The sequence below is a fragment of the Cryptomeria japonica genome, chromosome 9, assembly GCF_030272615.1.
Source record: "Cryptomeria japonica chromosome 9, Sugi_1.0, whole genome shotgun sequence".
NCBI lineage: Eukaryota > Viridiplantae > Streptophyta > Pinopsida > Cupressales > Cupressaceae > Cryptomeria > Cryptomeria japonica.
This window is the reverse complement of record NC_081413.1, coordinates 393,692,418-393,719,689: the sequence shown is the minus strand read 5'-3', so window position 1 is coordinate 393,719,689 and position 27,272 is coordinate 393,692,418. Positions and strand designations below refer to the sequence as shown.

Here is a 27,272-nt window from a genome sequence, read left to right as displayed (position 1 = left end):
ATACCATTTTAATTTTAGGCGATCAGATTATTTAGACAATATTTTCACAATTAAGGATCTATGAACTGCTTAATATAGTTGATTCTCCACTTGCTGTAGATAGTCTTCTATCTGTTGTGGATGAATGCACACTGACTGCTGTAAAACCTCCTTACTGCTGAAGATGAAGGTCTACACACTTGCTATGAATCGTTGAAGAAGATATACTAGTCTGCTGAGGATTCGAACTACTTGTGTGATCAATTTGAATTGTTGAAGATGAACAAAGAACACGATTTGTCAAGTAATGCACTATCTGCTGAAGTGAATGTATACGATCTGCTTGATAGTTAAATGATTTGATTACCTTTAGAAGAGGGGAAATCGAATCATATACGTGGATGGAGGAAGCCAATCAACACGTCTCTTCCAAGATCGGTTCCTTATCAACAATCATGTTTCCTTAATAATTAGGTCTTCTCATTAACTATTAGTTATAGTTGATTAATATCCTTTGGTGACAATATAACTAGTAAGTCTTTATGACAAGGAGTGGCGGGTTTGCACTTACGTGTTACAAGGCCAGTAATTAATCAATATCATTTATTGACTGGAAAGCCGATAGGCCACTCAAACGTTGAATGGTTAAGTCGGTCCTGAAGTGTCCGACCGAAGCTACACATCAACAGAACCACCCCTCGTCCATATCATCGTCTATTTAACCAATTACATTCCTATTCATCCAATTCCAAGAGCAAACGAAAGTAGAATTGAGAAAGGACGAACTAATAAGTAGGTACATAAAATCAGCCCGCATCAGCCATTAGGCTATTTAGTTTGACCAAGAGTTGATCCACAGCCACAACAAAGAATAAGAGGTTAACTACTATATAAAAAACATTCTACAATGTTTGTCAATATGTAGGATTTTTACCACGCTATTCGACATCCTTGAAAACATTTTATTGGATTAATATACCTTACCAACAACTTCCTTGTTTGTTTCAGTGGGATCTTATTGAAGATGAGACACGTTATTAAGATGTCCCAGTAGACATCAGCACGAAAGCTTTTGGGGGACATAAGCTTGTTTAGAGCCTTCTAACATTTTTGGCATGGAAAACATCTTAAACAGCAGAAATATGTCTTGCGCTATGTTTTCATAGAGAGGGGAGATACGCAAATCAGGACAGGTTTCTAGGTGATGAAAATAAATTACCTATTGAGAACAAGCTTGCCACATCCACTTTCGACAATTGTTGTTAGGAATGAAAAATGGGATTACTTTTAAGGAGCAACTTATAGTGAAGCAGATAAACTAGTAGAAGCCACTTCAAATAAAGTGCCCATTTTAAGAAGATATAGATAATGATACTACTGTATTAATGGAAAATTCAATGCACAAATTCAGTGAGGGCACAAACCTTGCCATACCAACTCTATTAAAACCTTTTTTCTATGGGTAATATGAACATGATAATATATCCAAAGACCTCATTTTCAACAAATGGATTGAATCTCCTGTAAAACAAATCATCAAACTCAACAATGAAAATGAACTTAAATTATGTGAGACTGCCTGGAATAATTGGTTTCAACATGAGTTCCTTTAATTTGTGATAAAATCCTAAAACTATAACAAAAATTGCAAGCATCATCCATTTCAACAAAGCAGATTTGGTCGAATGCATGTACAACAAATAGGTGAGCAAGTATTTCTCCTTAGGTCTCTCACTTCGGTCTGTCAAACCTTTTAACAGTAAGAAAGCATAAATTTGCCTTCCATCTACTTTTTCATCCATGTTTCCTTTTCTGGGTATATAATTGAAATTGACATACCATTCATCCAAAATGCTAGTTTCTAATTTGTGAGATTACATCTACTTACTAGAGTTAGTGGATATATATATATACAACAATTAGGTTTGTTATATAAGCATTGCAATCCGAATGATATTAAGTCATATTAATGTCAAACTAACCAGTAACATGAGAAAGGTTTTTCAAAAGCCAAAAACTTGCATCTTGCATAAGGCATGCTTCAACCAGTTCCCTTTACTTTCAATATAAATGGCCTTACAAGCCTTCAAAGCAAGTCATGATTCTAGATGACAGTAGAATCATAAGCATGTCTACTTTTCACTTCATAGGGTTGGCACTCGTAACAAGAATCACAAAAACCTAACTAAGAACCAAATCTTTAACTCTTATTATTATTTCTATTCGCTAATACAATGCTCTAATAATATTAATGATCTCCATCAATATAGTAAAAAGATGAAGTTGCAACTTACTCTGTTGGCTAAAAAGTGTTAGGGAAAAGAAGATCTCACACTTAGCACAGGGAATATTGTGCAAGGGTGTAAATGTAAAATAAAATTACATAATATTTCAATGAATAAGCAAAAATGGAAGGAAATTGGAAGACATGCATGCCCGACTCATTCACTTGATATCTAAAAAATCCAAAACTGTAAAATAACTAATCAACAGTAGTGGATTTTATTTGAATAACAATGCATGAATCAAAAACTCAGATTGATATTTCCTACTGTTCTTTTTCCAACGTATTTGGTAAAAAACTTAAAAACCTCATATTTCAAAATCGTTGTATCCTTCTGTCATGTCCATTAAAAGGAGGCAAAAGGTCATTCTATATCCCCCTTCCCTTGTTTATATGATTTCTATAATCACGGTCAAGAACTAAGAAGTAATATTCTCTCGTACTGCAGAGTCTAAGGCACGCCACACTTCAGTGTCTGGCTCTGAAAGATCACCAGGAGTCTGGATACACAAGTTCACCATTTAGAGAAGTAAAATGGCATATCACGCTACAGTTATCCATTAACTATAACTAATGACAGTCTCATAATCAATGAACCAACCTTCCCCAAAACATTGGCTATATTTGGAGAAGCTCCAGCTCCAAGCAAGAGCTGCACAACTTCCAAGTGAGTCCCTCTAGCCGCATGATGCAGTGGCTAGTAGACATTAAATATAAGTTAGAAATTGCATATAAGGTCACTAATGGCTATGTTTTTCTTTGAATGAACATTAAAAAGTCGTTAGAAAAAACCCAACTTCATCTTGGGAAATACATCTATTATACTAGAGTTTGCTTAATAAAATTGGTTATTAGGAACATTAACTTAAGATTGTATCTCACCGTGTCACCATCAACATCAGCTGTATCAAGAAGCCTCTTGACTTTATCTTTATTTTTGGCAGAATCTAACAGTGCTTGAACAATATCAACAAACCCTGGAAAATGCCAAAATCCCAAATTGATGATGGCTATTAGTATTAAGAAACAGGCACCATTTGGAAGTTCATATAAAACATTTTATGTAACTTCAAAATAAAAGCCAGCAGAGAAGCAAGTTTGCATACCTCCTGCACATGCATCATGAAGAGGAATGGCTCCATCCTCATCCTTGGAATCCAGGCTTGCTCCCCTCTGCAAGAGGAGCTATGCAGGATATGTAGAGGTGTGGATGTTTAGCAAATTCAGTATGTAATTAATTATTATTAAACTAAGAATAATATTACAAAAAAATAAATAGAAATAACATGGAAGCAAGATCTATAAGAGCCCAACCTGCACACAAGGCAAGTAACCATAAAGACAAGCCAAATGAAGGGCAGTGTCGCCATCTTCTGCTGATTGATCAACGCTACCATTCAAGTTATCTGTAAAATATCAAATAACTTGAGAAAAACATTCATAGAATCAATCTGGAAACAGATTTGGAAGGAGGTAAACAGAAAGGCCTGAATTAGTGATGTGAATGAAAATTTGTTCATGAATGACCACGGATGTTATGCTAGGAACAGAGACTCCATTAAACAACCCTCAGCAGTCTACAAATGGTTCAAGGTATTCAACTAACACCAGTGGTTCATATTTGCAGTTGAGCTTTCTTTCATAAACATAACAAAAGCAGGTGCAATTAACTGAGAAACTGATACTGGAGAAAAACAACCATTAAACACAGTAGACTTTCAATTGATAAGCTTCTTCCTTCATATTTAAAAAGTCATCCGGAGGGATAATGTATTGTTTTACGTGTATTCATTAGATACATACAATCAGATGAACTATTTACAAATAGCTGGCTGTCCATAGTCCCAAACATTGACCTACACTGTAATCAATCATGTTCAGAATACACTTATACAAGATCCTATGGTATAATTACCTGCCTTACAACAATTAAAAATACCTCTACCTAATCAAAAACCATGCCATGTCATAGACATTTGATGACAGCAATACACAATTTAGCATTATCACAATGAATACTAAAAACTTCGAGTACAGGACTGAGTGTCCAACAAATAATCATATTCTAGAACTAGTTTTGAAAACTAAACTAAAAAATTAAAAATGAAAAGCTAATAATATATTCGAATGGAATTATGGCTCAAATATGCCAACAAACTTCACTTGAAATATCAAACCTGCATTTTTCCCACTTCAGAAATAGTTGGAAGAAAACCTACAATTATGTTTGTCTTTTGCTGCAATTTTCTGTGTGCCTGCCTTCCCAATGATGGGATGGAGCTCTCAAGTGTTTTCACAACTTCAAAAATACATTTTTATTTTCCTCCTCATTTTTTTCTAGTAGTATACCTATAATAGCCACTGGATAAGTTTCTCCAGCGGTCATTTTGAACAGGGGATTAGAATACAGTAGTAGGGCCTACATTCCAAAAGAGAACAAGGGTAAGCACTACTCTAACTTATTAACACATCTAGTCCTATCCAACCTTACTTGTCTGGGAAAATCCCATAACAGCCTTAGAGTGGAACTACCATACAAAATTCATGTTGGTAAGCTTATATGTCAAACGAATATTAATTAAGATCTTGATTTTCTGAGTATTTGGTTCTGAGAATTTTGTAAAAATTCCCCACTGGTTGACCATTGACTCTCTGATTAAATTGTCTCCAACATTTGATTGAGAATGAAAATAGTGTTTGTAAGATCAGATCCTCGATTAAGCTTCTAGGAGGGAAAGGGAGAAGGTCCAGTCATCTTACTTGCCCCATACGTCAACAAGGTCTGAAGTGTCTACGGAAGTGTCCTATCTGTCATCATCTTTATCATCACGGGCCACATATATAGCCAAAGCCAGTCCAGGAAACTTGTTGAAGTCAAACCAACCAGAAGCTCCATCAGAAGGCCACCCAAGAGTTCCACCTGTGCGAAGTAGAGGTAGAGAGTTGCCAAACAAGTCACAACACACTCCAATGTCCAAGATCTCCTCTACCAGTCGAGGGAGAAGCCTACGATGATCAAGCAACATGGTTACCACAAGCAAAAACACTCCGAGCTGGACAACGCTCGGGATGAGTCAAGTGGCGCCAAGAGGAGGGAGATGAGGGAACTCTGGCCACAACACACGAGGGATTCCCAAGTGGTCAAGAAAAACTTGAAGGTAAGCCAAATCCAAGGCAAATTTGTTAGCTTGCACCTGGATCTATAAATACTCATTGGAATAAATAATTGCTTTAGAAAAAAGCGAAACATGCTGATCAACGGAGCAATAAGCAAAAATTGCAACATTTCTATCTTTCCATAAGCTGAAGAGAATCTCCACCCTAAAAGCATGCCATATCTAGTTAAATTTGTGCAAGATACGAGACCAATCTCCAAGAAAAAGGGTATAGTCAAAAAGAACAAAAATAGTCATGAATTCAGCTCCAAAGTTTTTTGGGCTTTAGGAAAAAAAAAAAGAAAAGGCGCTTAAAAGACACCATCTCCCCACATAGGAGCAATGAGGGTCTCAAATGCTTATATGAACTAATCGAGATCCCATTGGTATGACTTGGAAAAGAATAGACCAGGCAAAGTGGACCAACTTGGGTTCCAAACCAACAAACCAGATTGTGAGAAATTTGCATTGCCAAACCAAGACCACAACTACAAATGCAATCTCTAATTTAAAATTGTCACCATGGGTAACTGGGGTGAAAACCAACGATATCCAAGACGAGGCTTATGATTATAAAGAGCGGTGTTTGGACACCACTTCCAATCTTTGCAGAAAGGTCTAGAAGACTAAATATCAATTTTGTGAGCCATATCAGCCAGAATTGCCCCAGTAGCAATGTCTAACTCATCTCTACTAAGTGCAATGAATTGGTGCAATAAACTCAATGCACACGCACGATTGGGCAAGTAATCCCCCATGGAGTAACCTATTGTCCTAAAGAGGTTCATTTAATTATCAACAGGGACGTGTCTTCTTGGATGATGTCGGCACTATATGTGCACTACAAAAGAATATGTGCACTACAAAAGAATTCTAGGTTGTTCTATCGATGTGTATAGAAAATTAACTGAAAGCAATTAAACTAAATTGAAAAGATAACAATGCTGGAAATAGATTTAACTACACAACAATTGTTTTGGGTTGACTAGTTAATTGACACAACAATGGCTGCGGATGGTGCAGAACTACTAAAATTAACTATGCTACAACACAACCTACTCTAAACAACTCATTACTAATAACTATGCATCTGAATAACAATCTAAAATACTACAGAGTCACAATACCCCAAGTGGCCCTTGCTTGAGTAGCTGCAATCTTAGTTATTAGCATTCAATCTTCAATATACAAGCTTCACTGTCAAAATCATCTTCTTGATGCAAATCAAAGATATTACATGGACTGATATTAGACTTGCTATGAACAAATACACTACTAACAAAATCTAGCACTAACCGGTTACTCTCATTTTTCAACTCAAACAAGATCTAACATTTATAGATTGAATCCTGGAGATGAACTAATTGCATACTCGAAACAACTATCTAACAAATGTCGATTCTCCCATAACAATGAGAGATGACTTATTCTATCCATAACAAATAATAAAAACCAAACCAAAGGAGTTGAGAGTGTTATAATCCTCTTCAAACTCTTACATCATCAAAATACAGTCATGGCTGAAAATGTGTACAAAACATGTCATAATCATTTATGAGTAATGATCTATTGTTTCCACAAGTTTCTCTATTGTTCTCTAACTTCAATTACTCCCAATCCACGAGATCAAAAAGAGGTACAAGATTCCAAGCTGAACTACGACTCATTCCTTAACTGCTGCCTCCAATCTCGCCACTTTTTGTCTTAGTCAACTTCTAGTGAATGCGCTCCGTTATTATTGTGAATCTCTTAAAACAATTTTTGAGTTTCTTGATCCTCTTTTTAAGCTTTCCAAATCATTTTGAAGATCTTAAACTCATTAAGAAACGAGGGAGATGTCTGTTTTACTAAAACTAGGTTTTGATTTTTTTTGCACTTGCTCTTCTTGTCTCTTCTTCTTTCCAACTGCATGAACAAATTAATCCTTCCAAAAATGACATGTTAATACTTCTACAAATACTCAACATTTAATAACAACAATTCATCATAATATATTATCAAAATTTAGCATTAACTAGCTAAATATACAAATGCAAATCAATAATTATTAATCATAGTTAATGCTTCATATGATCAAGGTAACGTTTGGAAATGTATTGGATTGACATTATAAACATGGATAAAGTGTAATAAATCATGGAATAAATAGGACAATCTATAAGCTCATCAGTGCCAAATGTCACAAAAACTTGGTTAGAGAGGCGAAACATGGTCTTTATTCCATTCCATGGCATGAGACTCATAGAAGTTTTGGAGAATAAATACCGAGAACATTGAATGCCATTCTTGTGAAACCACAAGGCTTGCAACTAAGGCAAGCAAGCCAAAGGGCAACCTCATTCTTGCAAAAGAGGAGAGCACTAGATATTTTGTTGATTGATGGAAATGCCATCACAGAAGCTGAAACCATTCCAAAAAAGCCATTGTTTGACTGCCTCCCAAGCTCTCCATATGCTTTTGCCCACAAAAGTTCCCTTAATGTTTTGGATTAAGGAAAAAACAGGTTTTGAAGGGGCCTCGAAACGCTTTACAAAAGAGATTCTAAGAGATTTAAAATCCACAAAGCAAAACACGGAAGAGAAGTTGTCATAAAATTGAAACATTGAGAAAATAGACAACCAAAAGACAAGAGGCTCCCAGAGCCAAAACCTAGAACAAGAGTTGTAACAAGAACAACCAACAGCCAACCAAAAACCAGCCCATTAGGATTTACCTTTAACTTTTCTCTTGTGGGAACGAAGAGTCATATCAAAAGAGGACGAAGAACGCTTAGATTTCTTTCCCTGAACAGTGATCCAGCCCTCCTCCACTTGTGCAGCCTTACTTTGCCAATCTACAGAACCGCCCTCAGTCGGAGAGGGAAAACTAGCATCACCATTATCAAAATCTCTCCCAGCAGACAAGCCATTATCACCCAATTCACCGAGAATGGGTGCCTGAAGCCCATTCCCTCTATCAAAAGGGGACTCAACCTGAGTCTCCTTCTGAGGCATGCAACGCACAATAGTACCAGCAGCCCCAACATCAGTCTCCACAGCAGCCCGAGGAGAAGCAATAACACGCTGAGAATCCAGCCCAGAAATCTCATGCTGAGAATCCAGCACAGCCTCCTGAGAAACCACAGGTTGCTCAGAAAATCTCTCGACTATATAGTGTTGAATTAACGAACCTTTCCACCATGAAGCTGCCAAAGATTTCTTCTCAGTTCCACAATGAGCAACCTTCATGATGAGAAGGGTTTGAAAGCCAATCCCCTTCTAGGCATGTCGATTAATTGGATAGCTAGAGGAGATGCAATGTTGAAGCAAAATTTCCAAGATTCAATTTTGATGAAGGCACTAATGATCCATTTGACATAAAGAAGCCAACCCTTGTCTCTAGGTGGACAATAACCCCAACCTCCAAACTTGTGTGAGAGAGCAAAATTTCTAGGTGGCCTAATGAAAACCCTTATGGTTGTCAAAAGAGGCCAAAATAAAATCTCAGAGGAGCATCTCCAATTTCATGCAAATAGCTTTGAAGGGAGCCCCAACATGAAGAATAATAGTATAATACACGAGTGGCCACAAGAATGTTTTAGCAAACTTGAAATTTCCTCACCAAAGAAAGAGGCTTCATAATTTGATAGGCAACTTTATTCTCAATTTTGGAAAGAACCACTTGCCATTAAGTTGCTTAAGGCACGAAGCCAAGGTGGTTAAGAAAGGATTGTCTATAGCACTGAGTTGTGTGCCATTAAATGGCCAAGCCGAAAGCCTAACAAAAAATGTTCAAGCATTTGAGGGCATTCTTGATATTTTGCTCCTCTTCAATAAGATTGAGTAATGAGTCATCTGCAAAATGGACATCAAGCAGCTAAACTAATGAATTAAGAAAGACGATAGCTATTACTAACGCCTAGAAAACCAAATAGGCTAAAAGATAACCAAACCCTTCAGCAACAAACACATAGAGCGTAGGGGCTAGAAGACAACCCTCGAAAATAGAGCAAAAGAGTGTAAAGGAAATGGACTAACAGCCATTAATGGTTATGCAACCAAAGTCATCAGCAAAAAGCATGTTGACTAATAGAATGAAGTGGGGTCCAAATCTTAGAGTTTGAAGTATGGCAAGAATAAACGGCCATTCAATACGATCATAAGACTTGGCAAAATCAATCTTTAGGAAGAAAGCCTTCTATTGGGAGCACCAAGCCCATTCCATACCTTCCCAAACAGCAATGGTGTTATCGAGAACATATCTGGATTTGATGAAGCTAGTTTTCTTGTGATGAATTATCTATGAAAGAAGTTGACATACCTTCAATACTAGAGCTTGGGCAATGATTTTGCAGGAAACATCAAGCAAAGTGATAGGCCTCCAATTCCAAATGTCCTCGCCGTCACCAGCTTTAGCTATGAACTTGATATTTCCTTTATTAATAATTTTACCCTAAAGATTTGGAATGAAAAGCTTCCAAATGAACTTTATGCAGGTCCTCCCCAAGGCAATCCCAAAGCACCTCGTAAAATTCACTAGGAAAACCATCATACCCAAGAGCCTTATTATCAGCCATGATGTGAACAGCCTCCTTGAGATCAGCAATAGAGAATAATTGATCGCAAAAGGCTTGTTGTGAGGAAGAAACCAGTAAGGAACAACCTATAGACATTCTTGAAGGAATGATCTAGTTTAAGCAAATTTTAATGGGCAATGAAAGCTTGCTCATAATGCTTCACAAAAGCTTGGAGAATATCCGGTAATTCTATAAGCACATTTTGACCATCCTTGATTTGTTTGTGCCATGAAAAATGTGGCAAGCTTGAAGGGCTTGGAAAAAGACCTTGGAGGCCCTATCAATCACTTAAGCCAATGAAATTTGGCCTTAATTTGAGCAACATTAGAGATGTGAGTGGGCTTGGCTTGTTGTCCACAAGGAAGAGTGACTCTAGACTAACATGTGCATAAACCTAGGTCAATCCTTCTCCCATACAACATTAGAGATGTGAGTGGGCTTGGCTTGTTGTCCACAAGTAAGAGCCACATTGTCTTGGACTCACACTCTTGCTGATTGCATGTGATTGTGATTGATTATGTGTGTAGTAAACTAGGTTAAAGAAGGCTAAATTGAACACGATTGATGGAATACAAAAAGTACATAATAAAAATCCACAAGAGAAACTGTTGTGACCATTTCACACATTGCCCCATCGCAAATGGCGACCCCCTCTTTTGCTTTCAATTTTAGGTTTTAGATAGGTTTGGCAGCAGTCAGATCTTTTAGATTGAGTGAGGTTGAGTTGATTTGCTCCTCAACACCTTGGCTATGAACGATATATGATGATCATTTCATTTGATCATCATCATCAGAGATGGAGACAATGAATGTAAGTATGAAGATCAATCATGAGAATTGAGATGATATATGCAAGATGAAGGCTTCAACCACGTAGAAATGGCTTTGATAACGATGAGGGACTCTTTGAGTTGGCGAGGTGAGTGCTACTACTCACAAAATTAAGCAAGTTTGAGTCGCTGTTAGTGACCCCCCCAAAACCCTGCCTTGCCTTAGCTCATAGTCAGTGCCCCCTCAAAAGTCCGACCTCTTTCAATCAGTGGGGTAGGAAAAGTCCAATCTCCTTCTTGCACAGTCAATGACCCCCTAAAAGTCCAATCTAAATGAGGAAGCCCTTTACTTAGCAAGATAGGCATCTCTAGGGATAAATGCTTGATGTTTGAAGAGATTGAAGTGATTGACCTAGCAAAGTAGCACCTTTTGGCTTACTATTAGTGAAGGATGAAAACATCAGTCACTTTCAGCCAATGACCCCTCAAAACCACGACCTTTCTCAGTCAGTGCCCTCTCAAAACCACGACCTCCTTGGATGATTGTCAGTGCTTGGTAAAATCTCCGCCCAAGGATAGAGGAAGGTGTCTAAGTGAATGATCATGTTAAAGGTGAAGGAAAGATCAATTCAACGTGTCAAGTATGATGAAGGATCAAGACAGATCATCAAAGAAGTTTGAAGGCATCGTCAATGCCTCCCAAGAAGTCCGATCATTCACAGTTGATGCCACCTCCAACGTCCGATCTTTCTCTTACATTGTCAATGCCTCCCAAGAAGTCCAATCATTCCCAATCAATGCCCCTTAAAAAGTCCGACCACTTTTGGTCGATGACCATGCGAAAACCTGAACTTCTCATGCTTGTCAAAATTCACAATGAAGGGGAGATATGTTAGAGCCCTTATGATTTTGGGAAGGGCCCGCCTAGGAAGTAGACATTTTGATTCAAATTGGATTAAGGCAGGTCGACCTTATGCATTGGAAACATAAATTGTAAAGCATTAAATGAAAAGGCACATGTTAGCCTTGAATTGAATAGATGCATCTCCCGATCTCTATAAAGATGGGATTGACATTTCATTTGATCAATCATGCGATATTATTCTCCATCGGCCAAGTTATTTTGATCAAAAGATGGCGATTCCATTCAAGTTTCAGCGAACTCACCATTTGCCAAACGAATTGTTATCTAAAGGCAGTGAATTTGTCATTACAAACAGCAACCTTGTATCCATTCAAGAGAGGTGAATTCACCTTCAAGGGTTAGCGAATTCATTGTTGCAGACCATTGATCCTACATTGTTAAAGGAAGCGATCACCATCAATAATCAGCAAATTCAAGGCTCAACATCAGTGTTTACCAGCATCAATCACAGCAATAGTGCATTCAAACAAGGGCAATTTTGCCAAATTGAAGGCTAATTTGAAGTTACCAGTCGGTATAAGACTTATTTGCAGGTCTGAATCAGGTTATTTTGATCACTTTTATTGAAATCAGACCTTAGAATAATGCTGGTGCAGCTTCAGGTTTATGATTTTTAAAGAGGTCTCAGTCATGGAATACTTCTTGCATCATGTTTTGATCATCTAGCATGCTTTAATGCAAAATTCATTATGATTAGATGATCATTTTCGATTTTGACAAGTCTAGGGTTTATATTTACGCCTAGGGTTTTAGTAATTCATCAAGATTTTAATGATTCCATAAGTTTTTGAGGGATTGCTAGCCTAGATGCATCTTTAGACGTCGCAGACATTAAGGTTATATCAAAACCCTAACTTAGATGCCTCTTTCAAGTAGAACATGGCAGCATTGAAGACAGGAGCAATCTCAAGGCAAACCCTCGTCAAGGAGGACTCAAAAGGAGTGATGCCCAAATCAAAGATCACATCATTTTGGAGCAATGTAGTAGACACCAATATTGGTCAAATTGACATGAAGAAGTTTCAAGGTCCCTTATACACAAGCAGGCCATTCAGATTCTCAAAGAAGATAATCGATAGTGGGATAGTAAATGCAGCAGGTTGCCTTCCAGCCATCCAATGCAATAAACTGATAGTTGAATGTGCCAGACACTATGATGCCAACACTAGAACAGTAGTGGCACCTGATAGTAGAATACTTGCCTACCTATCTGAGACAACCATCAATGAAGCCTTCCACATTTAGGATCACAAAGGCATGGTCTACAAAAGCAAAGGAGTGCAAGCAATCTATGATGATGATCCCGACAGATGCCTAGGCATAATCAACAAGTATTGCATATTGAAAAGCAGACTTGGCATATCAAAGGTACCCAATAGGTTGCATAAAATTGATTTCAAGGAAGAGTTTGGTGATTTAATCACTCTACTCAACTGAGTTACAGGAAGTCCTCAAGCGTTTCACTTTGAGAACTGGATGTTCTATCATGGAAACAGTATCAACTGGAAGAAAAAATATCAAATGGGCAAGAATCATAAGCAACAACCTTGACATACAATTGAAGAGGCTTCAAGGCACTAAGACGTTTTACATGACTTCATAGCTCATATATTCACTAGTCAGAGCTCATAAATATGCGGGATTAATGTATAGAGGTCCAATTGGAATGGGAGCTGGAAAGATGGGAGCATGTGAATCCTACACACAGCTACACTACCCCAGTAAAGCACAATTACAGGAGGGTGAACGAAGCTTTCACAATGCACTTGACAAGAACATTGCAAGGCGGCATCCATCAAAGACTATCTCCACAGGCAAAAGAGTTAGTAAAACATAAGAATTCAAGGATGCTCTTGTCCACCATATATGCTACCACACTACCCCACCAACAAGATAGTATTGCTAGAATTAGTAAGACAGTTGACCGTAAAGTGCAAAAGAATAGAAATAAGACAAGGATTGCTTTTCCCATCTCAGTTGGGCAATCAATCGAAGTGTGTCCATCCTTACTGAGAAATCGCAAGAAGAGTTGAGATCCCACTTCCTTATCCCATACTTCTCTAGAAAAAATTTGATCCTTACGGTAACATGAGAAGAGCTAACAGAAGAAGACAAAAAAAACAAGCTATAGTTGGAAGACTACTGGATGAATGTCCAAGATGATTTAGAAATAAGAAGAAAGATGTACTCAAGGCTACTGATTGACATCTTCAAGATGTGTAAAGTTTTTAACATTCCAGATCAAGCACAAGATAGTGGAAAACTCCTCCAACCGGTATACGAACAAGAGAAAGACAAGAAGGTAGAAGTCAATTGGATTGATGTGGAGATCACCGATTTGAAAGACTTGATGAAGCTAGTCTTAGCATACACACGACAATGGGTAGATATCCAAACTCAAAAGTTGAAGAGTCAAAATGCGGAGCAGACATTTGATTTGATGGGAGAGACAGACTCATCCGATGAAGAGACAAAAAGCATGAGCGTGAGTGGAAGTGCCACCCACTTAGTTCACTCCAGAGGTTAAAAGAGGAAAGAAAGTCATAAATAAGGATCATCACATAAGAAGCATAAATCAAGTTCAAGTCGTCCTTCTACTAGTACTACTTCCATACATAATATAGAGATAAATCAGGTAGATGATAAGGAGAATCAACCACCTAGAGGAAGCATAGATCATGGAATGACTTAGTCCTTGGACTCTACAATCCAGAATAGCAAATGTGAAAAGACAGACAAAGGTTAACAACCCCAAATGCAAGACAATTCAGTTCCACATGAGCAAGGTAATAGCAAAGCAGGTGAAAATGTGTATGTGGATATAGAGAATGAAGATGAAGAAGTAACCTCTCCACCTTGAGAAGATCAACAACTCAAGGAGGTGCAAGTGGGAGAAGAAAGATCTGCTATCCCAGCATGGCTTAAGGAGAGATTGGTGAAGGAAGTCATAGTGGTAAAAGAAGAGCCTATGGATTATTTAAAATGATTCCTACACAAAGCTCAATAGACAATTGAAAAGAAAAAGGCCACTAAGATATCAAAGATAACGAAAGATAGTACTAGATCTCGAGTGATACAAATTGCCACTCCAAGAGTTGATAAGCATGAAGATGAGATCACAACAAAAGAGTAAGATTTGGAGACTATTGACTTAGGTCCTCCCACCACTGAGCAAGCAATGGAAAACAATCCATGGTATGTTGAAGCTAGAAGTAGAGAAGAACAAGAAACTAGGAAGAGAAGTGAGTGTGTTGAGAAGCTACCTACAGCAGTTTAAAGAACCGCTAAGGCAACATGATCCTTCAAGCACGCCTCCACCACTGCTTCCTCTAGACTCAGTTGATGATTTAGAGAAGATAAAGACTTCGACTCATCTAATCGAGAGTTGGATAAATAAGTCTTTCAAGAGAGAAAATGCATTTATAAAGGAGCTAGTAAGGATATTTGATAAAGTCTCAAGTGTTCTTGAAAGAACCCAAATCCTCATGGCAGCCTATGATGTTTTCACTTTCACCAATATCACACTATGTCGAGACTGCAAGCAATGAAGAATTTACCTAAGCAAACTTTGGTGAATGGAGGAGAATTGAAAGAAGGACAATCACTTGATTTCCAACAATGGTATAACTTGCTCCGAATGAGGAAGGTCATCTTCAAGGATATCAGTTGTGGTTGCACTCAAGTAGACAATGCAATAAATGTGATACATGACAAAATTGTGGAGGTAGCCAAAATCATACTTGAGAAGGAGATGAATGAAGGACTTCATATGGATGTCGATCAATTGATTGAGAGAGTGAAAGTCATATTCTTTGGGACAGCCGGATTGAAAAATAAATTGAATGAATGATTCAATAATCGGATAATTACATTGAACGATATACACACGTATATAAAGAGGTTACAAGACGATGTTCTATAATTAGAACATAACGTTAAAATAAAAGACTAAAGAGCTAAACGCTAAATTAAGCGTGAAAGCTAAATTAAGCTTAAAAGCCAATTACATAAAAAAAAGTAAATGACCATTAACGAAGGAACTAAAAATAGGTGACTAACATAGAATTAAATATTCTAATACCCTCCCTTAATGGTCATGCTATCTATCACACCAAGCTGCCCTCTAAATTTGATAAACTTTGTCGAGCTCAAGGAATTGGTGAGGATATCTGCAATCTGATCTTTTGTAGGAATGGACTGCAATATCACTGATCCATCTTCAACATGTTGGCGGATGAAATGACAATGAAGCTCCACATGCTTTGTCTGCTCATGGAAGACTGGATTTTTGGCTAATTTTAGAACCCCTTGATTATCACAAAACAAGGGAGTAGGTCCTGGTTGAGACATTTGCATGTTTGCAAGCATCCTACGTAGCCAAATTGCCTCACATGTTGCCTTAACAGTTCCCCGATACTCTGCTTTGGTTGAGGAAAGAGCTATTGCATGTTGCTTCTTGCTGGTCCATGTGACTGCACCTGTACCCAAGCTGAAAACATACCCAGAAGTTGACTTTTTGTCATCAATACAACCTACCCAATCTGAGTTTGTGAAACCAACCAGCCTAGGATCTTTGCTTCTGTTGTACAGAATGCCAAAATCAAGAGTACCCTTCACATATCTAAGCACACGCTTTGTTGCAACCCAATGTTCAACTTTTGGGGCTGACATGAAGCGAAAAATATAGCTCACAGCATAACTGATGTCAGGTCTAGTGGCGGTGAAATAGATGAGGCTGCCCACTAGTTGCCTGAATGAAGACTCATCCACTACAAGTGAATCTGATTTCGCTGATAATTTGAGCCCTATCTCCATAGGTGTAGTTGCAAGTTTACAATCTTGCATTCGAAACTTATCCAGTAGGCTCTTGGCATACTTTGACTGAGAAATGAATATGTGGCTATCAGTCTGCCAAACCTCTACACCGAGACAATAATGGAGAAGTCCCAAATCTGTCATATCAAAATGCTGACACAAATTATGTTTGACATGCATGATCAGATGTGCTGCATTGCCAGTAATGATGAGATCATCAACATAGACTACTGGAAATAAAATATCATCACTAGTATGTTTGACGTACAAATTGGGATCTGAAGGACTCCTCTGAAAGCCTTGATCAATCAAGTACTTATCAATTTTGATGTACCATGCACGAGGAGCCTGTTTGAGGCCATAGAGTGCTTTGACTAGTCTACATACCTGGTGTTCCTTACCAGCAACCTTGAAACCTAGAGGTTGCGTCATGTAGACTTCTTCCTGCAAATCACCATTGAGAAAGGCACTCTTGATGTCCATTTGATAGACTTTCCATCCAAATTGAGCTCAGAGAGCGAGGACAAGCCTAATGGTACTCATCTTGGCTGTGGGAGCAAATGTCTCCTCATAGTCGATGCCCTCCTTCTATAAAAACCCTTTTGCCACCAACTGAGCCTTGTACTCATCAAGGCTTCCATCAGCTTTATAGTTGACTTTAAACACCCATTTGCAGCCAATGGGCTTCTTCCCTGGAGGAAGATCGGACAATACCCAAGTTTTGTTTTTTAGAAGACTATGTTGCTCAGCTGCCATAGCCTTTTCCCATTCAGGTACACCTTTAGCCTCTGTATATGTTTGAGGCTCATAAATACTGTGAATGTTGGCCATAAGAGCAAAATTAACTGTGTATTGCTTGCTCTTACCTCTAACTGATCTACCCTCAATGAGCTCATCATCATGAAGATCACCAATGGTCTTGGCCCACCACGTAGGCTGGAGAGTAGAAGCCAGTTTGGTGCGCTTGGCATCTGGAATCCAAACATAAGCTGTAGAGCCAAAAACTTTCAAATGACTGATTTTGGGCTTCCTACCAGACCAAACATCCTCTGGAGTCATCTTCTTAACGGCCTTTGTGGGAGACAGGTTCACAAGGTAGACTACAGTGAAGATCGCTTCCGCCCAAAAGTGTTTTGGAACATTTCTATGCTCCAACATAGACCGAGCGATCTCAATGACTGTACGGTTCCTGCGCTCAACAACATCGTTCTGTTGTGGGGTGTAAGGTGAGGTAAGTTGATGCTTAATGCCATGTGATGCACAAAAGTTGGTGAACTCTGTAGAACAAAATTCCCTCCATTGTCGGACTAAAGAGTGACTATCTGACAGCTAGACTCTTTTTCCACTAAGGCCTTAAACGTCTGAAACATGGTGAACACCTCTGATTTTTGCTTAAGAAAGTAAACCCACATGCGTCTATTGAAATCATAATAATAGAAAATACCTACATCCAGTGACTGATGGAGTGTTCATGGGACCACAGATGTCCACATGAACGAGCTACAAGACCTTGGATGCTCTCCAAGCATCTCCATTTGAAAACGAAGTCCTACGCTGCTTTCCAGCTTGACACGCTCTGCAAACTCCATGATTCTAAGTTGGAATCTCAGGTAATCCTACGACTAGATCCTCTCGAACCAACTGAGAGAGATAGTGGACATTGAGATGCCCATATCGCTGATGCCAAAGAGTGATGATGGAAGTACTCCTAGCTGCCATGGCGAGCCCCTGAGAACCAATAGAATCAACAAGTCTATAAAGACCATGATCCTCAATACCAACTGCAGCTGTAGTGCGAGTCTCCCTGTCAACAATGTTGCACTTGTGCAACCCAAAGACGACATCCAGCTGTGGTGAATGCTACATAATTTGACTGACTGGCAGTAGATTGAGCTTCATAACAGGTACAAAGTATACATTGAGGAATATTAAATCCCTACCACCAGATGAAATCTGAACGTTGCCCTTGCCGACAACAGTATACTCTGCGCCTCCACCAAAGATCACTGAATCTGTGAAAGGCATGTACTCTGTAAACCAATCCCGACGATGTGTGAAATGTCGAGAGGCCCCAGAGTCAATGTACCAGGCTGATGATTGAACATCAGAGGAGGAGGTTTGGGCCATGAACGCATAGAAGGCAGATTCCTTCTGATCAGGATGCATGGCAAAATTGGCTTTCTACTTGGACCCTCCCTGTTTGGATTGTTGGGATGCTATCAATTTCCGGCAATCTTTCAACAAATGGCCATATATATGATAGTACGAACACTGTAAGCTCTTCTTTTTGGAAGACTGTTGAGGTTGACCTTAACCTTGTCCTTTCTACTGGAAGGACGGAGCTTTACCCTTGTACTTATGCAAAGCTGAGGCTGTGAAAACCTATTCAGTAGATGAACTAGCGCTGCTTCCAAACTGTTGCTTCCATCAATCCTGCTGTAGCAGCTTGTTGCAGAGATCAGGAAACTTCAAATCAGCACTAGTAGAGGAGATATTGAGTGTATCAATGAAATGCTCGTAGGATCTCGGAAGGCTTTTCAGCATGATCACTACCATATCCTCTTCCACCATGGTTCGGCCTATAGCTTCCAACTGATCACGGATGTCCTTGATCTTCGTAAGATGTGCCTGGATAGATGACTTATCATCCATCATGATAGAAAACAACATATTCTTCAGAAAGAAAGCTCGGCTCTTGTTGGACATTTCATGAAGATCTTTCAAAAGATCCCAGATCTCTTTTGTTGTTTTACCTGAAGGCACCTGTGGGAGTTGATCATCTTTGATAAGCATGACAGTCTCTCGATTCTTCACATCATGTTTGTCTTGATCATCACCTGCTATTGTAGGACGAGATTCCTTGCCCAAAACAAGTTGATCAAGGCAACGATACTCAAAGATGGTAAGCATACGCTGTTTCCAAGTGTTGTAGTTGCAGTCGTTGAACTTCTGACAATGTTCCAACATGATATTGGTTAATGATGCCATCACGGAAATCGAGGTTGATTGAGGTCAACTGAGTGAAAGCAAGAGATGGAAGAATCTGATTTTTTTTTAAATCAGAATAAAAGCAGCTGCTGAAAAACCTGAAACCCTATAGGAGAATTCTGGCACGAATTCCAAGGTGCGAATTTCGAGGTTTGGAAGAAACCCAGAAATTAAAATTTTCTACAAACTTACAACAGCATAAACGGTGCCCAGAAGACAGCAAAATTCCCGACGTCCACAGAATTAGCAGAAATTGCGAACTGTTTTTAAATTCCAAGGCAAATTCGCTCGCACAAAATTCAAGGCACGGAAAACAGGGCACCCAGAAAAATCTAAGACCAACCTAGAAAAGCTCTCGAAAAACCCACCAAGAATCTGAAAAACAGAATGTAGATCCGATGGCTCAAAAATTGAGGCACGAAAAACAATGCACCCAGAAAAATCTGGCGATGACCCAGTTGAGGTCTCGAAAAACCCACCAAGAATTAGCAACCAGAATAAACTTTCGACTTGAACTAAAGGGTAAAAACCCTAGTCGAAAATTGCAAAAACCCTAGGAAAATTTTCAACCTGCAAAAAAAAAAATTCGACCAGGAAGATAAAAAGAACCTGCGCTTTTTTTTTTAAAACAAAACAGTTTAAAAAAATCTCTTCAATAAAAACTCTGAAAAAAATTTAATAACAAAAACTTTCGAAACTTTTAATTTCCATGCTCTGATTCCATGAAAAATAAATTGAATGAATGATTCAATAATCGGATAATTAAATTGAACGATATACACACGTATATAAAGAGGTTACAAGACGATGCTCTATAATTAGAACATAACATTAAAGTAAAATATTAAAGAGCTAAACGCTAAATTAAGCGTGAAAGCTAAATTAAGCTTAAAAGCTAATTACATAAAAAAAGTAAATGACCATTAACCAAGGAACTAAAAATAGGTGACTAACAGAGAATTAAATATTCTAATACGGGTCACCTTTAGAGAAGCAGCTGGAAGACATACACTCATTCAAGGTACTTGCCAACAAAACTAAAGATTTTGGGCCAGGATGGGAGAAAACCTTTGCCTCTGCCTTATCGACAAGGTGAGCTTCATGGAAGATCAGTTGAAAAACATACCTGCTGCTCTAATAACCGAAATTGAGTTCATAGTGTCTAGATTCGTTGAATTTGCAACAAAAAAAAGGATAAGGGAAACAAGCTTCTAGAAGAAAGTTTGTTATAATCCCATGTGGCGTCTTTTTTCTCATTGGAGGATTTTTCCTCGAAGATTGTGCCAAATGGATGTCACATTCCCATTGGCTGATATTTAATAATTTGCAATAAGATTAGGTTTTGTTGTAACAAACCCTAATCAGGGTTTAGGTGGCAAGATCTTGGCCCTTGATTCTAATTTAACCTTGGCCATTCATTATATTTGGGAGCACTATATAAGCCCACTCATTTCATTTGTAAAGGATCGATTAGAAGAGTTTTGAAGAATTGTTGCTTTGGTGCTGCCAGAAATAATAAAGTCATTAAAGTGTTGGTGAATTATTGTGTTTTGGAGCATTTGCTTGTTTCTTCGTCCTTTTATGAGAGAACTTAATTTTTAAAAGACAAAAAAAGATAGAATAGAATTTGCTTAAGTATTTAGATGAATGAAAGACTAATGTGTATGATTGATAGTGAAGCTCTTATTGTTCATACTACTAGTATTTCATTGATGGTGGAGTATCATACATAGTCAACTGAACTCATTTTAGCCGAGCTTAGCTTCAATTACTACTACCTCATTGATATGCTTCAACTTGATGGCATCTATGTTTGTAGTTGTGATTTGAAAATCATTAGCTATCCTAGAAGATCGCACTAGCCTTGTGGAGATGTTCGTTGCATGTCAAATCAAAGCTTGGTTGAGCTCACTTGAAGTTTGTCCATTGCTCTTGCATTCTTAGTGTTAGTTTAGCATTCCTAAACCTTACTTCTTTTTACTTTTTTTATCAAAAGATCATTAGTAGTAGTAGGAAAGAGATACATTGCAACATCATTTGTAGAAACAGCATTCCTTGTGATTAAGAAGTTTCATCTCCTAGAACAATTATATAAGTCCCTTTGGAGGAGCAGCAAACACATCAAACCATTGAAGCTATCCAACACGTCAAGACCTGACATTGTGAACCTTGGAGTCGTCTCAAGTGACCCTCGTGTTCAACATTTGAGAAGTCTTTGTTCAAGAGAGGATAGAGTATTCAATACTTTATTCGGTGTTCGATAGTGCATAAAAAACACATCAATAGTAACAGATCTAGAAATGAGATACTACGAAAAACCTGATGCTGAAATCTGGTGTTGATTGTGTCAAACACAGATGTTAGATGCCCTTGTCCTAAAGATGGTTTCATCCCAAGTTGATGTCAAAAATGGGATTAGGAAACTTCGCATACTCGTCTCCCCGTACAAATCTTGGTCAAACTAGTAGGATAGGGGCGACACCTTAGTATCGTTGCCTCGATCGCAATCTTCATAGCTGAATCTACAAACATGAAAAGAGGGGAAAAGGTTGTGCCATATAGAGGCTTCCTAAATCAAACCCCGAGTTGGTGTTACCAACTCCACAACAACAATGAATGATAATGGAAATCATCACATGTCCTCAAGGGAGTAGATGCAAATGAATGAAACAAAACTGAAATAGTTACCTTAGGCATGAAACCCTTGCTTGAATCTCATGTAACGTGATGTTGACTTGCTTTCATGAAGTCTTGCAAAAGGATTAGTACAACATGATAAATCATAAACAATGAATGATACTTTTTATTAGATTGTTGTATGCCCAATAATGCCATCAGACTTCTTCACTTGATTGATCTTAATTGCTTAGGATTAGAGAGAGAGATTCTTAGGTGTTGCAAATGAGAGAGTGAGTTGCTTTTATATGCAACTGACACCTTTTCACAAATAACTACCCACAAAGGCTGACAACCAAAAATACAACCATTAAGTGCACAAAGCCAACATTCACATACTTGAATTTGGAGCCAATTTGGGAGGATGGGGGCACTAGGTGCTCTAGTCCAGCCCTTTCTAGTTGCACAAAGGTATAGGCACAACGGGGTGAGACTACTATTGCAAATCTAGACCCGTATTGTGCCTATTTGTACTAGATCAAACTCAACCTTCAAAATAGGTGCTAAGCATAGCATGAAATTGTAAAGGGTATACAATTTAAGATATTACATCTCGCAAAATGATTATTTGCAACCTACTTCAATTGTCTCAGCTTTGACACTCGCGCCAACAAAACAATGGAGGAGTTGGCCTCAAGCCCCTTCGTGGCCTTGTGAAGATAGCCAGTTGACATCCATAGATGTAGAGAAAACAAGACGTACATCAGGTGGCTTTGATCCACCAAGGAATCTAGCTTGTTGGCTAAGTGGGACGACTTTCAAAATCCCAAATCTTCTTGATATGAGCCAACAAAGGCTAATGACTGAAGAGAGAAGTATTTAGAAAAATTAGGTCTTACAAGTTTGGGGAAGTCCCACTTGCCATTCAATGTTGAACCTAATGAGAGAATGTAGTCTGATAATGTGACATTTGGCAAAGGCTCCATCAAAAGAGAAAAGCAACTAGCAAAGGAGACAAAAGATTGTGCATAAAGCATAACACAATTAAAGCATTTATAAACTATTAGAGTTAGCCCGAAGTTACAACCACATATGCCAAAAAGGCAGGGTGTCATGGTGGCCCAAATAAGGATTGAAAAGGCCAAATGTTACACATGTAATACCATGCCACTCTCTCACCACTATCCAACAAAAAGGCAAAGTCCCATCTTTGTCATATGCCATCTCAACCATACTAAATTCCTTGCACGTAACCCAGGTAGCGGTTAGCATTGAATAAACAATCCATTGCCAAAGAAGAGATCTCTCAACTACATCATCAGAAACATAAACATTTATTTCCAAAAGTGATAATAAACATTTAGGAGGATCCAAATCATAAAATAAGTGGTATCAAAACCATGATCAACAACATGAAAAAGCCACCTAAGTGAGAAAAAGGTGAAAAGCCCTCCACAAACAGCATCATGATTGGTACGAAGTGTAGTACCAACAAGCCAAATGACACAACATGCAGCAAAAATCATGAAAGCAAAAATCTTCACTCCTTGCAAACAAAGCACATACAAACCTAATTGTCTTTGATGAGTATCCCCCATGGAATACTTCCTAGAGACGTCGATGAGACCTTGAACATTCTAGGAGAAGAAATTCATAGGCGAGAATCAAGCATATCATCGCTTTCTGACTCCTCAAGCGTGGAAAGGCAATTTTGGAAAAACTTTGAGAAAGAACCAACTAAATGTTGGGAGATGAAATTATTTGTTCCTCAAAAACATATTCACCCTCCTCCAAGTACCTTGGAGGGTTGTTGGACCGTCACAAATGTTTTGGTGACCAAGGAGAGTAAGTAGGTCATGTATTGCATCCTAACCTTGAACTTGGAACACTTCCTTGATGTACTTGATCCCTACAAGTCGTAATGTCTTCTCTTATGCATATTATTCTTTGCCTTAAACCTAAAAAAAGGAAACATTGTGAATAAAGAATCATCATCCAGCTATTGGACTTTGTAAAGTGTTGTTTCTTCTACATATTGCAAGGTTTCTTGTTGTATCCTCATGTTAGATGGTGTTGATTAGATGGATGGAAGCTATGGTGGATGATTAATGGTGAAATTCGCATGTTCATACTACTTGTATTTAACTGATTGCTATATACTTTGCATGGTCAACTGAACTCTTTACAAGCTCAACTTCGATTGCTACTTACCCATTGATATGCATCCCCTTGATGGTGTCTATGTTGTTGGTGGTGATTTGAACATCATAAGATTACCTTAGAAGATCGCACTAGATTTGTGGAGTTGTTCTTTGCATGGCGAAGAAAAGCCTGATAGAATTTCATTAAATCATTCATATTCTCTTACATTTCTAGGATTAGACTAGTTTTCTAAACCCTATTTGTTTTAAAGTTAAGTAAATTCCTACGTTCCAGCAGCATTCAAACATTCAGGTTCAACGTAAGCCCCCCTCGTGATTCCAGCAAAATCACATCTTATATCACCAAGTCTACCTACGTATAAGGTCAAGACTTGACTATCGGAACCTTGGAGTCCTCTCAGTTGATCACATTGTTTAGCATCCGAGAGGTCTTTGTTCAAGAGAGGATAAGATACTTAGTATTTTATTCTGTGTTTGAGGGTGTCATAAAAACACATCAATAGTAGCCTATGTAGGTTGGCAAGCCTCAACCACCCAAGGAGACTTAACTCTAGGAACGAACAAAGGATAACCCTTGCTTTTATGCTCAAAAGACCGATGTGGAAAACAAGTTTACGCAGATTAAAGTAAAGCACTCGTTGGGTGTGACAAAGATTACCAATTTAGATATCTATCAACTCTTTCAAGCCTTTAGATAAATCAACCTCAACACAAATGCATTTTTGAGAGATGAGCCTGATAAAAATAATCAAGCTCAACATAAATAACTTTACCCAAAGAGGAGGCAATATGGTGCATAAAATTCCAGCAAGGCAAAGGAAGACTTGAAAATTCAAGCCATATAGTCGCACAAAGTTTCTTGTCGTTTGAGACTATGAGGTCTCATGTCCAAGATTGAAAAACTAGCAAGGACAAGCGAACATAATAGGGACCATGTTTGAAAATAGCCTCAAAATGGTTGGCCTCCAAAAAATAAAAAATCCCTTGGTGAGGCTTTAAACAACATCAAGTCGGACCCCATGTAGAGCCTAGTGTTTATTAACCCATTCTCAGAGCATGCTTTCAAAAGGAGTTCTCACACAAAATAACATATAAGAGTAAAATGCTCTAACAAGTTACATGCACTAACAAATTTAGGGATGGGAAAAACCACATCCACTAGAGTTTAAGAATGCATACCTCGTAAATTACCTTTGACACAAATTTTTGGAGACATTTGCTCGGGGGAGCCACGTTGTAGAGCCACCATACTATCAACACAAACATGAACTATCATGTTGAATACATTTGAGGCCATATAAAGAAAAAACTATAAAGAACTGCAATAAATGCAGGATGGGATATATTTTATGCCAAGGGCATGAATTGACAAAGGAGAGACCAAGGTGTTCAAAAGAAACAAAACCCTTGAAAAGTGTTCACGCAGATCCTAAATACCCTAGTTATAGATATTTCATTTTTAGTGAACTACTTTATACTTGAACTATGTGGCAACTATGGGAAAGAGCAAGTAGTATTAGACTCCTATAAAGCAGCCTCTAAAAAAATTACAATGAATGAAATCTAGACAACATTAAAAAATTTAGTGATCGTGACTATAAGCAAGTTAATTGGTCCCTCCACAATAAAATAACTATGAAGATGCAAATGGATACCTCATGAAACCCCAATAATTGGGATATGCACATTGCGTGCATATTGCGTGTTGGATTGCAAGTAATTAGGTTGATATGCTAAGATACATTTATATGAAAGAAAATATGAATTTTTTCGTTACCTTTCTATAAGATTCAATAGAATTATAGAAGCTACTCTTACCATGTATCTCCATTATGAAGCTATGTGATAATAGTATCATAAGGTTATTAGCTGACTAATATTACTATTCATTGTCAATAATGTATTCACTACATAAACCATTTGTGATTTCTAAACCATTGATACTCATATCACAAGGACTTGCATAACTAAACAAAACTTATGTGATGTATCACTGGCTAGCATGGAATGGTATAGTCTAACTACACCCTTAACGAATACCTCACCCAATCTAAGAATGTAAGGTCACCATGCCTATTTATTCTTCTAGTTCTAGAACTACTCATTGCTACTGCATGCATCCTTATAAATCAAATCTGCTTTAAACATTAACAACCAACTGTATGAACGTTAACATCTAAAACAACTTTTCATGAAAGTTACTTTGCATCTGCATTGCTGAGATGTCAAACAGACAGATAGTAAATCAAATATTCTTATTGATCTATCATAATACCCATGTGTCTTCGTGAAACATTCCTTCCCAATTAAGAGGATCAACAAAATTGGAGCCATATTATGATAGCATTACTTGAATCCCAAATGAATACTATTTAATCTTTCCCAAAATCATGATCGATTGTTTCATCTTTCAACAGTATCTCAAGCATCATTACTAAAGCCAAAATTCTCAATTCCACTTTGGCAACTAAACAAAACTGAATCACTATTCAATGTTTCCCAAAAACATAGTTTATTGTTTCTTATTTCTACAATATCTAAAATTATTACAAGGTGCAATGTACTAATTTTGGTTTGAATCTAAACTGATTATTTTCATTTATAAAAAAATAATTTACACTTTAAAAATACATGCCTTGCCTTTCTTTTTTGTAGAAAACAACCTAGCCCCTTACCCTAATGGTTGATTTTTTTCAATGATTATAATTAAGAGGGTTAGGGTTTCTTTTTGCCAAAACAATCCTTACTTAACTTATAAATGCTTGACAAAGACTTATTGTAACATACAATCATTTGTAGGGAATTTCATACACTCAACTTTTAAAAAATTTCCAAATGCCTCTCTATAGTGAATTGAACAAAACATTTGACAAGATTAACTTCTCATGCCCTTGGAAGTGATGACCTAAAAGTATATTTGAGGGTTAAGTAGGTTCAAGTGATAGGAAGATTGCAAATTATTTTCCTTGCAATTGTCTTCTCTTCTTTTCTCTCTTATTGCGATGATCTATCATTTGACCATA

At 37.9% G+C, this 27,272-nt stretch overlaps 1 protein-coding gene across 1 annotated transcript in view; it reads right to left on the bottom strand.

Annotated features, from left to right (window-relative positions):
- Positions 1-2,458: 2,458 nt before the first annotated feature.
- Positions 2,459-27,272, bottom strand: part of LOC131072986 (uncharacterized) — a 44,831-nt gene continuing 20,017 nt past the window's right edge. The window contains exons 2-6 of the mRNA XM_058009313.2: positions 3,578-3,669; positions 3,370-3,448; positions 3,146-3,240; positions 2,865-2,960; positions 2,459-2,763 (exon numbers count right to left, since the gene is read on the bottom strand). Of these exons, the coding sequence (XP_057865296.1) occupies positions 2,683-2,763; positions 2,865-2,960; positions 3,146-3,240; positions 3,370-3,448; positions 3,578-3,669 (443 nt within the window). The 3' untranslated portion in view covers positions 2,459-2,682. The remainder of the gene's footprint in view (positions 2,764-2,864; positions 2,961-3,145; positions 3,241-3,369; positions 3,449-3,577; positions 3,670-27,272) is intronic.